This window comes from Scyliorhinus canicula, chromosome 5, assembly GCF_902713615.1.
Source record: "Scyliorhinus canicula chromosome 5, sScyCan1.1, whole genome shotgun sequence".
In the NCBI taxonomy this organism is placed as follows: Eukaryota; Metazoa; Chordata; class Chondrichthyes; order Carcharhiniformes; family Scyliorhinidae; genus Scyliorhinus; species Scyliorhinus canicula.
This window is the reverse complement of record NC_052150.1, coordinates 81464868-81479376: the sequence shown is the minus strand read 5'-3', so window position 1 is coordinate 81479376 and position 14509 is coordinate 81464868. Positions and strand designations below refer to the sequence as shown.

At 46.6% G+C, this 14509-nt stretch overlaps 1 protein-coding gene across 3 annotated transcripts in view; it reads left to right on the top strand.

Annotated features, from left to right (window-relative positions):
- The window catches only part of LOC119966090 (secernin-1-like), a 131614-nt gene that overhangs the window by 102808 nt on the left and 14297 nt on the right, over positions 1-14509 (top strand). For all 3 annotated transcript variants that reach the window (XM_038797289.1, XM_038797288.1, XM_038797287.1), the window contains one exon: positions 8714-8894. In XM_038797289.1, the coding sequence (XP_038653217.1) occupies positions 8714-8894 (181 nt within the window). The remainder of the gene's footprint in view (positions 1-8713; positions 8895-14509) is intronic.

Genomic DNA, 14509 nt, shown 5'->3' with positions numbered 1-14509 from the left:
CGAATCATTGGTTGGTCTTGAGTGAAGGGCAAAGATATACCAAAGATGTTATTCCATAGTTGCTCTTAAACAGTTTGTTTTCCCAGGTGAATAAGTATTATGCTCCTCCAATGGCTCAACATGGAGGCTGAACCACACAAACAAGAATGGTCCCAAGTTCAATAGTCTCTTTTTCAACCAGATAAAGATGTTAGTAGCTCTGACTGGTCTCACATCCTTGGATTAGGGAGGGGAAAATGAGGCAGGATTCCTGTTGCTGAATATAATTCCCTCCTGAAACTGTGGTGTGAGGATTAGGTGAGGCCTGTCGATCAGCCTGGGGGGCTAGTGTGAATAGTAGCTGCATGACAAGGTACTGGTGGAACATCAGAATAACACTACTGCAGAAACTAATCATTACCTGAAGGCAAATAGAGTGTGTGATGGAATTCCAATCTAAGGTATTTGCATACTCGAATTGAAAATAAACATTCACGCATTGATTTTCTTCCTCGAGGTGGGTAGCCAGAGTTGGGAAAACTCCAGGCTCTGCTTTCTCACCTCTGGAGAAAGTGCTTTAAAAAAGTTGTATTTTCATTGTCGTTGGGCAGGTATGGCTGGTGTTATGCCAGTTGACATAGAAAGAAATTAGGAGGCTACCCACATGGACAGAAATTAGGAGCTGCCAGGTGTAGAAGTGGCCTATCCCACTTCACGCCCTTCCACCCACTCCCCACAGCTCCTTTTGCGCTCTGTGCCAAGCTATGGCATTTCCAAGCTCATTGACCCAGTTGTACACAGTCCAGAACCAATGAACCCTGTACTGACAGGAAGAAATGTCTTTAAAAAAGCTTTAAAAAGGCTTTAAAAAGGTAATTCATACCGTGGGCAGCACAGTAGCACAGTGGTTAGCACTACGGCCTCACAGCGCCAGGGTCCCAGGTTTGATTCCCATCTTGGATCACTGTCTGTGTGGAGTCTGCACGTTCTCCCCGTGTCTGCATGGATTTCCTCCGGATGCTCCGGTTTCCTACCACAGTCCAAAGATGTGCAAGCTAGGTGGATTAGCCATGATAAATTGCCCTAAGGTGTCCAAAAACAAAAAGGTTAGGAAGGGCTACGGGGATAGGGTGAGTTACGGGGATAGGGTGGAAATGTAGCCTTAAGTGGGGTGGTCTTTCCAATGGTCGGTGCAGACGCGATGGGCCAAATGGCCTCCTTCCGCACTGTAAATTCTATGTTCTTCCATTGTTGAAAAAAGTAATTTCACTACAGGCCAATAAGTGTCAATAACAAAAAGCACAAACTCTTGATACCACTTAATGTTGTATAAAAAATGTTGTATAAACAAACATTATGAAATTGACAGTAAAGTTCAGATGCCTGAGCCTGAGCTGTGAATGAACCTGTTTTCTCTGGGGCTCTGGTGTTTTTCTGGGCTTTCGACCAAGCCTCATTATGAGTCTTTCACCGCTCAAAACTGTGACTTCCCGCGCCATTTTTGTTTTTTCATTCTGGGGTTGGGTTCGTAGTTTGTGAGCCGGGCTGGAGTGTGTGGGCAGCGTGGGTATAGAGATGGGCCTATATTCTCTAACACAGTATTCCAGCTTCTGACAGTGTATTAAAGATGCATAAACCTCTACCCATTGTCCATACCTCCCATCTATTCTCCATAGACACTCACTCAGTAAACACTATTTACAGTCCTCTGATTTAATGCAATACCAATGGAAAATATTTTGCATTTCTTGGGGGATGAGGGTTCCACATCATTGATTCGGAGTAAAGTAAGTGCATTCCGCCATCTGAATAAAATCTTTGTAATATTTATAATATATGTGCCAGGGACCCGTGTTTAATTCCATTCTTGGGTGACTGTGTGGAGTTTGTTCATTCTACCCGTGTCTGCGTGGGTTTCCTCCAAGTTCTCTGGTTTCCTCCTTCAGTCCAAAGAGTTGTAGGTTGGCTGGATTGGCCATGATAAATTGCCGCTCACTGAAGATGTGCAGGTTAGGTGGGGTTACAGGTTTATGGGGATAGGGCGGGGGAGTGGGCCCTCTCTAGGAGGGTTGGAGTAGAGTCGATGGGTCAAATGGCCTCCTGCACTGTAGGAATTCTATGGACAGTGTATAACTGAAACTTATACCTTGCATTCTCTAATAAATGGTACACCTACTGTCCTGAAACCAATTAGCACTTGAAACTCAACCAAGCATTGATAATTGCCACAGCTGTCCAAATAATAGATTACTCTCTGGGAGAGAAAGAAAAGTAGGTGCTCATTTCAAATTCGAAGTCGAGTGCCTGTCAATCATTGTAAACCAGCATGGTTAGAATTTTTTCAAGTGTCAAAATCAGATTTATTTTTAACCAGCCAGAGCTATTCAAATCGCAGTCTGTTTTTGTTTCCCTCCTCCAATCCAACCTCAGCGGGGAGCCTGTGCAGTTTACACACCGGCATTGATGACCTGCAAGAAAGTACGGAGGAAAATGGTACAGTGTCCCCTTCCCTCCCCTCCTCCCAAAAACGAAACATGACCATTCACATGCTGAAACATGCCTCTGCACACAGGGTAAATCCAGCCCACTGTGAAGAATTTCTGCTTTATGCTCATCTTTGTTCCATATTCTACAGTATTAGAGGTTCATTATGCCATACCCACATTTATTTATTTGTAGGCTCTTATCCTCACACACTGCAAATGTCTGGCTATGATTTCATTGTTGGAGACTGTATTTCTCCTCTTAGTCTTTCGTACTTGAAGTAAAATTATGATGCTTCATAATTCAGTATTTGTAGAAGTACAGGTATTCCAATATTTAATAGATAAAAAAGTTATTCAAAGTCAGGCTCTTTAGAAATGATAAAGAACTCAGGAACTCAGAACTGTAGAATGACAACCCCCAACCCCCACCACTCATTTGAGATTGATCAAATTATGGTCTTTAACATTTCTACAAACCTATTAGCGAAATGTATTTAACCAGCCGCATTGGATTGTCATTTGGTGTCTGCACATTACTTTAGGCTTTGCTCAAATATTCTAGCTTGATGTACTTTTTCTCTTGTGTAACTAATTATGCTATATTGTTTATTATCTCCTGGGCAAACCAGAAAGAGTATCTGTTTCCTGCCTCTGTCATCGCTTGCCTAAATTTCAAAGACAACATTGTGCTACGACTTTGGGCTGTATTCAGTGATTAAATGGACTCCAATAATTGGTTGTGAAGAGTTTACGGGTGTAAAATCAGTCTAATGCCTGACCCCTGCTAGGGTCTTTTGTTAACTAAATGAACTTGTATGAAGACAGACTGATGCAGTGTAGCTTCTCAGTTCTGTGGGGAGAGATGATAACTAATTGTGCCTGTAAGATGAGCAGATGTTCCTTTTCAGTTTATTATGCTTTCAAAGGTGCTCTTAATATGAATGCAGTCATGCAGTTTTCTTTAGAAACCTTGGAATTTCTCTTCAGCTAGATGTCTGCTTAAACCCTGGAGCTAAACCTGTACAGAAGGAAATATTCAATGGTTACCAATTATATCCATAACTCCAAGCCCATGAATATACAATGGGAAGGGCTCATTTGCAGAAACTTTTATAATTACAGTGAGAACATAAGAATTAGGAGCAGGAGTAGGCCATCTGGCCCCTCGAGCCTGCTCCGCCATTCAATGAGATCATGGCTGATCTTTTGTGGACTCAGCTCCACTTTCCGGCCCGAACACCATAATCCTTAATCCCTTTATTCTTCAAAAAACTATCTATCTTTACCTTAAAAACATGTAATGAAGGAGCCTCAACTGCTTCACTGGGCAAGGAATTCCATAGATTCACAACCCTTTGGGTGAAGAAGTTCCTCCTAAACTCAGTCCTAAATCTACTTCCCCTTATTTTGAGGCTATGTCCCCTAGTTCTGCTGTCACCCGCCAGTGGAAACAACCTGCCCGCATCTATCCTATCTATTCCCTTCATAATTTTAAATGTTTCTATAAGATCCCCCCTCATCCTTCTAAATTCCAATGAGTACAGTCCCAGTCTACTCAACCTCTCCTCATAATCCAACCCCTTCAGCTCTGAGATTAACCTAGTGAATCTCCTCTGCACACCCTCCAGTGCCAGTACGTCCTTTCTCAAGTAAGGAGACCAAAACTGAACACAATACTCCAGGTGTGGCCGCACTAACACCTTATACAATTGCAACATAACCTCCCTAGTCTTAAACTCCATCTCTCTAGCAATGAAGGACAAAATTCCATTTGCCTTCTTAATCACCTGTTGCACCTGTAAACCAACCTTCTGTGGCTCATGCACTAGCACACCCAAGTCTCTCTGAACAGCGGCATGCTTTAATATTTTATCGTTTAAATAAAAATCCCGTTTGCTGTTATTCCTACCAAAATGGATAACCTCACATTTGTCAACATTGTATTCCATCTGCCAGACCCTAGCCCATTCACTTAACCTATCCAAATCCCTCTGCAGACTTCCAGTATCCTCTGCACTTTTCGCTTTACCACTCATCTTAGTGTCATCTGCAAACTTGGACACATTGCCCTTGGTCCCCAACTCCAAAACATCTATGTAAATTGTGAACAATTGTGGGCCCAACACGGATCCCTGAGGGACACCACTAGCTACTGATTGCCAACCAGAGAAACACCCATTAATCCCAACTCTTTGCTTTCTATTAATTAACCAATCCTCTATCCATGCTACTACTTTACCCTTAATGCCATGCATCTTTATCTTATGCAGCAACCTTTTGTGTGGCACCTTGTCAAAGGCTTTCTGGAAATCCAGATATACCACATCCATCGGCTCCCCGTTATCTACTGCACTGGTAATGTCCTCAAAAAATTCCACTAAATTAGTTAGGCATGACCTGCCCTTTACGAACCCATGCTGCGTCTGCCCACTGGGACAATTTCTATCCAGATGCCTCGCAATTTCTTCCTTGATGATAGATTCCAGCATCTTCCCTACTACCGAAGTTAAGCTCACTGGCCTATAATTTCCTGCTTTCATAAGAACAAAGAGAAGTACAGCACAGGAATAGGCCCTTCGGCCCTCTAAGCGTACGCCAACCATGCTGCCCATCTAAACTAAAATCTTCTACCCTTCGGGGGTCCGTATCCTTCTTTTCCCATCCTATTCATGTATTTGTCAAGACACCCCTTAAACGTCACTGTCGTCCCTACTTCCATCACCTCCTCCGGCAGCAAGTACCAGGCACCCACTACCCTCTGTGTAAAAAATAAAAAAAAAATAAAAAATTTCCTTGTACATCTCTAAACCTTGCCCCTCGCACTTTAAACCTATTAATTGACCCCTCTACCTTGGGAAAAAGCCTCTGACTATCCACTCTGTTTATGCACCTCATAATTTTGTAGACCTCTATCAAGTCGTCCCTCAACCTCCGTCGTTCCAGTGAAAACAAACAGTTTATTCAACCTCTTCTCATCGCCAGTGCCCTCCATACCAGGCAACATCCTGTTAAATCTCTTCTGCACCCTATCTGAACCCGCCACATCCTTCTGGTAGTATGGCGACCAGAATTGAACACTATACTCCAAGTGTGGCCTAACTAAGGTTCTATACAGCTGCAACATGACTTGCCAATTCTTATACTCAATGCCCCGGCCAATGAAGGCAGGCATGCCGTATGCCTTCTTGACTACCTTCGCCACCTGTGTTGCCACTGTGGTATTGTGCGAAGCAAATAATGGCATGATGGGAAAACTAGTCAAGTCTTCTTGGTACAATTGAATTTAAACTGAATTCACATAACCTAAGGCACAGATACAAAATACACAGATACAAACAGCCAAGGTCAACTTGACCCGAGAACTGGCTGACTCTAAACTCGGATAAAGTTTGTTCGTCATGAGACCAGAGTAGTCTCAATACAAGCTGAAAAACTGTCTCTTCCTGTATGTAAACAAATTTGTCCATTTCTTAAAACAAAGACAAGATAATGATATGAGACTCCAGTCCCCTAAAGGTCAGCAAGGTGACACCATTGTAACGATTATTACTTATGTTTTACTTTCGATCAAATTCCTGACCAAGCTGTATTCATGTTATCTTGATCCTATAATGTATAAAAATCGCCTTATTCTTCTGTAATATCGCAGACTTGGGACGGACTCAGCAGTTTGTACTTGACTGCTTTCTGACTTCAAGTCTCAGCCATTACTGCTAGCAGTCAGTTCTAATTCATAAATAAAGTTCAGTTTTGCTTACCTAATGAATTATGTTTGCATTTTTCTATCACAGTACAGAAGCGGGGAAAATATTGAATACGACACCACTTTCAGTGGCCAATACTCTTGAGGGTTCTACCATTCAATGTATATTCCCTACCGTCCAAAATGCATTAGTTCATTAGTCGGATTAAACTCCATCTGCCATCTCTCCGCCCAAGTCTCCAAACTATCTAAATCCTGCTGTATCCTCTGACAGTCCTCATCGCTATCTGCAATTCTACCAACCTTTGTATTGTCCGCAAGCTTACTAATCAGACCAGTTACATTTTCCTCCAAATCATTTATGTATACTACGAATAGCAAAGGTCCCAGCACTGATTCCTGTGGAACACCACTAGTCACAGCCCTCCAATTAGAAAAGCACCCTTCCATTGCTACTCTCTGCCTTCTATGACCTAGCCAGTTCTGTATCTATCTTGCCAGCTCACCTCTGATCCCATGTGACTTCACCTTTTGTACCAGTCTACCATGAGGCACCTTGTCAAAGGCCTTACTGAACTCCATATAGACAACATCCATTGCCCTACCTGCATCAAGCATCTTTGTGACCTCCTCAAAAAACTCTTATCAAGTTACTGAGACACGATCTCCCCTTCACAAAACTGTGCTGCCTCTCGCTAATACACCCACTTGCTTCCAATTGGGAGTAGATCCTGTCTCGAAGAATTCTCTCCAGTAATTTCCCTACCACTGACGTAAGGCTCACCAGCCTGCAGTTCCCTGGATTATCCTTGCTACCCTTGTTAACCAAAGGAACAGCATTGGCTATTCTCCAGTCCTCCGGGACATCACCTGAAGACAGTGAGGACACAAAGATTTCTGTCAAGGCCTCAGCAATTTCCTCTCTAGCCTCCTTCAGTATTCTGGGGTAGATCCCATCAGGCCCTGGGGATTTATCCACCTTAATATTTTTCAAGACGCCCAACACCTTGTCTTTCTGGATCTCCCTTCTCCAGACTCAACATCCACCAATTCCTTCTCTTTGGTGAATACTGATGCAAAGTATTCATTTAGTACCTCACCCATTTACTCTGGCTCCACACATAGATTCCCTCCCCTGTCCTTCAGTTGGCCAACCCTTTCCCTGGCTATCCTCTTGCTTTTATATAAGTGTAAAAAGCCATGGGATTTTCCTTAACCCTATTTGCCAATGACTTTTCGTGACCTCTTTTAGCCCTCCTGACTCCTTGCTTAAGTTCTTTCCTACTTTCCTTATATTCCACACAGGCTTCGTCTGTTCCCAGCCTTGTAGCCCTGACAAATGCCTCCTTTTTCTTTTTGACGAGGCCTACAATATCTCTCGTTATCCAAGGTTCCCGGAATTTGCCATATTTATCCTCCTTCCTCACAGGAACATGCCGGTCCCGAATTCCTTTCAACTGACATTTGAAAGCCTCCCACATGTCAGATGTTGATTTATCTTCAAACATCCAACCCCAGTCCAGGTTCTTCAGTTCCCGCTTACTATTGTTATAATTAGCCTTCCCCCAATTTAGCAGATTCACCCTAGGTCCACTCTTATCCTTATCCGTCAGCACTTTAAAACTTACTGAATAGTGGTCACTATTACCGAAATGCTCCCCTACTGAAACTTCTAACACCTGGCCAGGCTCATTCCCCAATATCAGGTACAGTACAGCCCCTTCCTTAGTTGGAATATCTACATACTGTTTTAAGAAGCACTCCTGGATGCGCCTTACAAACTCTGCCCCGCCCAAGCCCCTAGCACTAAGTGAGTCCCAGTCAATATTGGGGAAGTTAAAGTCTCCCATCACAACAACCCTGTTGCTTTTACTCCTTTCCAAAATCTGTCTACCTATTTGCTCCTCTATCTCCCGCTGGCTGTTGGGAGACCTGTAGTAAAGCCCCAACATTCTGACTGCACCCTTCTTATTCCTGATCTCTACCCATTTAGCCTTGCTGCCCTCTGAGGTGTCCTCCCACAGTACAGCTGTGATATTCTCCCTAACCAGTAACGCAACTCCGCCACCCCTTTTACATCCCCCTCTATCCCTCCTAAAACATCTAAATCCTGGAATGTTAGCTGCCAATCTTGTCCTTCCCTCAACCAGGTCTCTGTAATGGCAACAACATCATAGTTCCAAGTACTAATCCAAGCTCTAAGTTCAAGGCACTGTGTAGTGGGCAGCCATTTTAGATGGCCACAAGGTCGAGGATGAGCTGGTTGTTTGAATGGAGGACAGGTGCAGATGGGGTCCGGCATTCCATTGAACAGAATTTACATACAGTTATTCCAGCTTTGGCACCTGCACTCAGAATGCATCTTCCAACATAAACGGATTGTTTTAGAACACCATAAGCCACAGCACATTGCTGAAGTCTGCAATTTAAAAATGCCATTAGTATGATAACTAAAACCGTATCCACACATGTATTTCCTAAAGTTGTATAAGATTGAAAAAAGACCCTTGCATTATTATTTTTTTTTAAATGGTTTGCTTTTCAGGTCCATCTTCAAACCCTTCATCTTTGTAGATAATGTCAAGCCAGTCACTAAGACACAATCTCCAAGTTTTGGTGATGAGGACCCAGCGAAGCAGCAGCCTCGTTTCCAGAACAGACCTGACCGCAGGCACGAGCTGTACCAGGCACACCAATGTGCCAGATCACTTATGAAAGCTGAAGAGGTAGGTGCTTTCCTGATGGCATTTATGCCATACTGTTTCTGCTGCCCACACAAACTCCTAGCTTTCTTTAGATTTTATTTTGATCAGACATAAATATGATTTTTAAGTGCCACTTAAAGAAAGACCCCCAATAATGCTCATGATGAGCATTTATACGGAGCGATGTACGTTATGGAGGATTCAATAGCCGTTTCCAGTCACAGATCAAGTTCTTCTTAAATGTTCTCTGTTGAAATTATATTTTTGATCAACAATATTGTGGACTTTTGCCTGACATTGGGTGCAATTCTCCGAGCACCGCGCCGGGCTGGAAAAGCGACGCAACCGCGCCCTGACACCAGCGCGCAATTCTCCGTGGTGCGGAGAATCGGCGCCATTTGCGCCAACGTGCTTGGCGCCGGCCGCGGGCCGCTGTAATCGGCGGGGCTGCCGATTCTCTGGCCCGGATGGGCCAAGTGGCCGCGCCGATACAACAGAGTCCCGCCGACGCCGTTCACCCCTGGTCGCTGCCGACGAGAACTCTGCAGGAATGGTTGGGGGGCAGCCTGTGGGGGTGGGGTGGGGGGCTCCTTCACCGGGAAGGACCTCCTTCACCGGGGGGGGTCTCTGATGGGGTCTGGCCCACAATCGGGGCCCAACGATCGGCTGGCCGGCCTCTTCTCTCCCCCCCCCCCCCCCCCCCCCCCCAGGCCTACTTCCTGGCGCAGCCGGCCCCTGAACACCGACCCCATGTTGGGTCGGGGCCGGCGCGTGGAGGAAGTCCCCCGCGCATGTGCAGGTTGGCATGGCCCAACTGCGCATGTGCGGGTTGGCACGGCGGCCATTTGGCGCTGAGTAAGGAGGCTGGAGTGACGTGAACTGCTCCAGTGCTCTGCTGGCCGCGTGTGGGGGCCAGAATAGGTCGCACCGGGCCCTGTTCGTGCCGTTGTGAAACGCAACGGCGTTCACAACGGCGGGAACACTTGGCCTCCATATCGGAGAATCGCCCCCATTATCTTCCCACTTTAGATATGGCCTTCTAATGATGATTTTAAACAATCTTTTATTTCACTAGTTGCGTATGAAAGAAAAGATATCTCATTGTTCTTGCTTGACTTTGCTTTATTTCTCCAAATCGGGCCTGATGTTGTGCTGTTTCATTTCTGTAGTACAGGTTTGTTGATTCAACTGTTATGCTGATACACCACCACTATGTTTTGAACTAAGAAAAATGGAAACATTTGCACAAGTCTCTTTGTTTTAGGTTTTTAAGACCCCGCCTCCATATCTCAACTCCTTGGCCTTGCCTTTTCTTCTGGTAACTGACATCTTAAAGCTTTATGCAGTGATCTCCTGCACCACGTGAAACAGGAACGTTCTATGTTTGATTTTTGGCCCAGCTATTGGTTATTGTTGCCCATGGTTATGGTTAGGGTGTGCTGCATGTGACGTGGATGGTGGTGGAGGTTTCTTCAAAAAATTATTTCATGTGCTGTGGCTATCGCTGGCTAGGCCAGTGTTTATTACCCATCCCAACTTGCTCTCTAATGTGGTGGTGAGCCGCCACCTTGAATTGTTGCAGTCCCTGTGGTATAAATATATCCACAGCGAAATTAAGAGGAGTCAAGGGGCTAAATTACCTACACCTTCATGTTCCGGCCATGCTTGGTTCTATAATCAGTTTCAGAAACAAGCCTATCAATTTTTAATAAATTTAGAGTACCCAATTATTTTGTTTTTTCCAATTAAGGTGCAATTTTAGCGTGGCCAATCCATCTAACCTGTGCATCTTTGCAGCGCCGGCCCTAGGGTTGCTGGCGCCCCGGGCAAGCTGAACTTCGCCGCCCTTCGGGGGGGGGGGGCAGGGGGCGGGGGGGGCGGGCCCGAGGCGGGGGGGGGCGGGCCCGAGGCGGTGGGGGGGGCGGCGGGCCCGAGACGGCGGGGGGGGGCGGGCCCGAGGCAGGGGGGGGGCGGGCCCGAGGCGGGGGGGCGGGCCCGAGGCGGGGGGGCGGGGCCGAGGCGGGGGGGCGGACCCGAGGGGGGGGCGGCCGGAGGGGGGGGCGGCCGGAGGGGGGCGGGAGGGGGGGGCGGAGGGGGCCGCCCTGGGGGAGGGCGGCCACCGCGCATGCGCTGGTTGGCACCGGCCCAACTGCGCATGCGCGGGACCCGAGTCTCTGGCGCCCCCTAGCACATGGCGCCCCGGGCGACTGCCCGAGTTGCCGGTGCCTTGGGCCGGCCCTGCATCTTTGGGTTGTGGGGGTGAAACCCACACAGATACGGGGAAAATGTGCAAACACCACGCGGACAGTGAACCAGGACCGAGGTTCGAACCTGGGTCCTCAGCACAGTAGTGCTAACCACTGTGACACGTGCCATCCTACAAGCCAATTATAAAGGCAACTGCAGATTCTCTCAGCCATAGGATTGATGACGCTCGATGTGGATTGTGGTTCGGATACTGCTAAAGCTAGGCTTTAGTTATTCCTGGATTTGGGAAGGGAACTTAACTGGGTGCTTCATCTATTGGGATCATTGAGGGTTCCCAGCTAAGTTTGCAAAAATGTGTGGTTGGCAAGAGAGAGCTGGAGTTTGGTTGTGATATTGCTTGTGACGAAATAGTCTGATAATTTTCTCTGCAGCTCACACATGCATTCAGAATGCATCTTCCAATGTAAAAGGCAAGTGAGCTCACTCACTTGACTTGAGGTATTGGTTTGTGAAAAATTGGATTCCAACAAGGAATTTATACTTGTCCAAAAAGAGAGTACGAAGGATCACATTTTTAGGGAAAAGAAACATTGGGCGGAAATTTATGTTCTGGAGACTGTGTGGTAGTGGGTGGGAAAGTTGGCGTAATTCCCACTGGGTGGTGTGGGCGTTGAACACGGGCGATCTTCAGCTTATCAGTTCATTAATTATGCATCTGTGAGGATTTGTGGCGGGATGGGCAGAAAATCGCCTGCCCCATCATTACCTCATGGATTGGTGTCCTATTTAAAGGGCTCCTGGATGCACATTCACTCCTTGCAGTCCAGGAGCTCCACATTGCTCCTACAGATTTCTTGCAACTACAGTTCGTGCTGGAGAAGTTGGCAGATATGATTAACCATATCCTGGGACATGTGAGGGTACCTCCGCTATTGTCTTTCACTTGTCTCTTTATAAGTGCACTGCTAGTGATGCACCCATGGTTAGGCCAATGTTTGCTGTTGTAGTGGTCCATGTTTGGCACCAGCTTGACCATTTTTAGAGGCCCCACTGCCTCCTGTTACTTGGGCCATTGCATCCCATGGGCCTGTGCCAACAGTGACAGGCTCTCCTCCTCCTTATCTGGATGAGAGCCATTACCAGGATAAAGTTGTTTACAGCCTGCAACACGGACACCTCGGTGCTGTGTGAAATTATATTTTAGTGAGCACATCCTTTTTACATTTCCTCCATCGCCAGCCAGCAAGTTCTGAGCCCTTCACCACAAGGCCTCTGTCAAGACATGGCATCCCCACCCCTTCTAGGGAAAGAACATTTTGGAGGATGAAGGATAAGATGTTCCTCCCATTCATGTATAAATGCATATTGGGACGTTGCTCTATGACCAAGGTGATGAGAGCCATGTGATAATAGGTACCTCCCTCTGACACTATTCTGCTCATCTCCAGCACCGCAAAACTCTACAGAGAGATAATTTCCTTGACAGCAGAGAAAGACCAACCATGAGTCCTTGTCAGCCATGATCATTCATCTGGGAGCTTGGAGTCAGGAATTTTCTGTACGACACAAGCTGCATCCCTTGGAAGTGTCAACTTCCCCCCCTCCCTTCATCCCTGCCTCTGACTGCAGCCGATGGCAAATGGCTCAGAATAAATTGTATCTCCACTATTTGCTGGGATCGCGATGCTGTAAGATCCTTGAGTCGGGAACAAACTGCTGCATATGGGCTTCACTATAGAGAGAAGGAGGTAAATGCGCATCTTTGACATCCAGTTGCCTCATAATTATTAGGGTGTCCCTTAGTTGGCCATTTGTGCTGACCTTGAACTCCACCCACCCAAAAATATCCTCCATTTTAAAGATTCATGTGTACAGTGCAACTATGTCATCAAGAATAGTCGGTGCGCATAACTCTGTAGACCTGTTCCATCACTTCTACCCTCCATGTCACCCACCAACTTCCACCCATCACATTAGACCCACCCAATATTACCATTCCTCCCAGAATCTCAGTACAGAATGAAGCCATTCAGCCCAAAGAGTCTGCACCAACTCTCCAAAAGGACACCCTACCTAGGCCCAATTCCCAACCCTATCCCGTAATCGCACCTAATGGTTAGACACTAGGGACAATTTAGCATGGCCAATCCACCTAACTTGCACATATTAGGACTGTGGGAGCAAACCGGAGCACCCGGAGGAAATCCACACAGGCACGGGGAGAACATTGAAACTCCACATAGACAGGCGGCAGTGATGACCACTGCACCACTGTGCTGCTCGTTCTGTCACTCTTGAACCCCCACCACGTTACCCTAGGCTTTATCATGATCCACCTCCACATACCTTTGTTCTCCTTAGAGCTGACACCGGACACTGTCCTTGTTCCCACCTGCCCCTGCTGTCATCCAAGCCATCTGTCTTGCCCACTGTGTGTCTCACCTGATGAGACCTTCACCGTCTAAACTCTCACTCTAGACCTGCGGCCTTTCTCCCCTATGATTGTGACAATTCCCTCAGAACACAGGGGCAGCATGGTAGCATTGTGGATAGCACAATCGCTTCACAGCTCCAGGGTCCCAGGTTTGATTCCGGCTTGGGTCACTGTCTGTGCGGAGTCTGCACATCCTCCCCGTGTGTGCGTGGGTTTCCTCCGGGTACTCCGGTTTCCTCCCACAGTCCAAAGATGTGCAGGTTAGGTGGATTGGCCATGATAAATTGCCCTTAGTGTCCAAAATTGCCCTTAGTGTTGGGTGGGGTTACTGGGTTATGGGGATAGGGTGGAGGTGTTGATCTTGGGTAGGGTGCTCTCTCCAAGAGCAAGTGCAGACTCGATGGGCCGAATGGCCTCCTTCTGTACTGTAAATTCTATGACAATCTATCTATGACAACACCGAGTTCACCCCCAGGATTCCACTGTCGACACCACCAACCCCATGCTAAAACACTCCATGCCCACGCATTCCCTGGATACCCCACTTCACCAGACACTTCTCCATCCCGACCCCTTCCCATCATTACCCTGCCTCCCCAGCCCAGATTTGTGATACAAGTCCCAGAAGTCTCTCAGCACACTGCTTAAAGGTAGGCGAAAGCAGTCAAGTTCACCAGATGTATGCTACTTATATATACATCCAGGAAATATACTCCCTCCACTGTCAGGGCACTTAATTTGAAGAGGGAATGTATTCTGCCAAATTGACCATTTCATGAGCATTCATGCAATGCTAATGTGGTCCCCAGCACTGACCAGCAAGAAACCTGAGCTACCTCGAACCCACCATGCCCCTTGGTTAAGCCTCTTGGTCTCTGTACTCTCTCGAGGTCAAACCGCTACATATCAAACAAACACTCTACATGAACTTATTTTAACACAATTTATTCACTAAACTTGCATCAAAAACACTACGTATTCAAATCTTATGCTA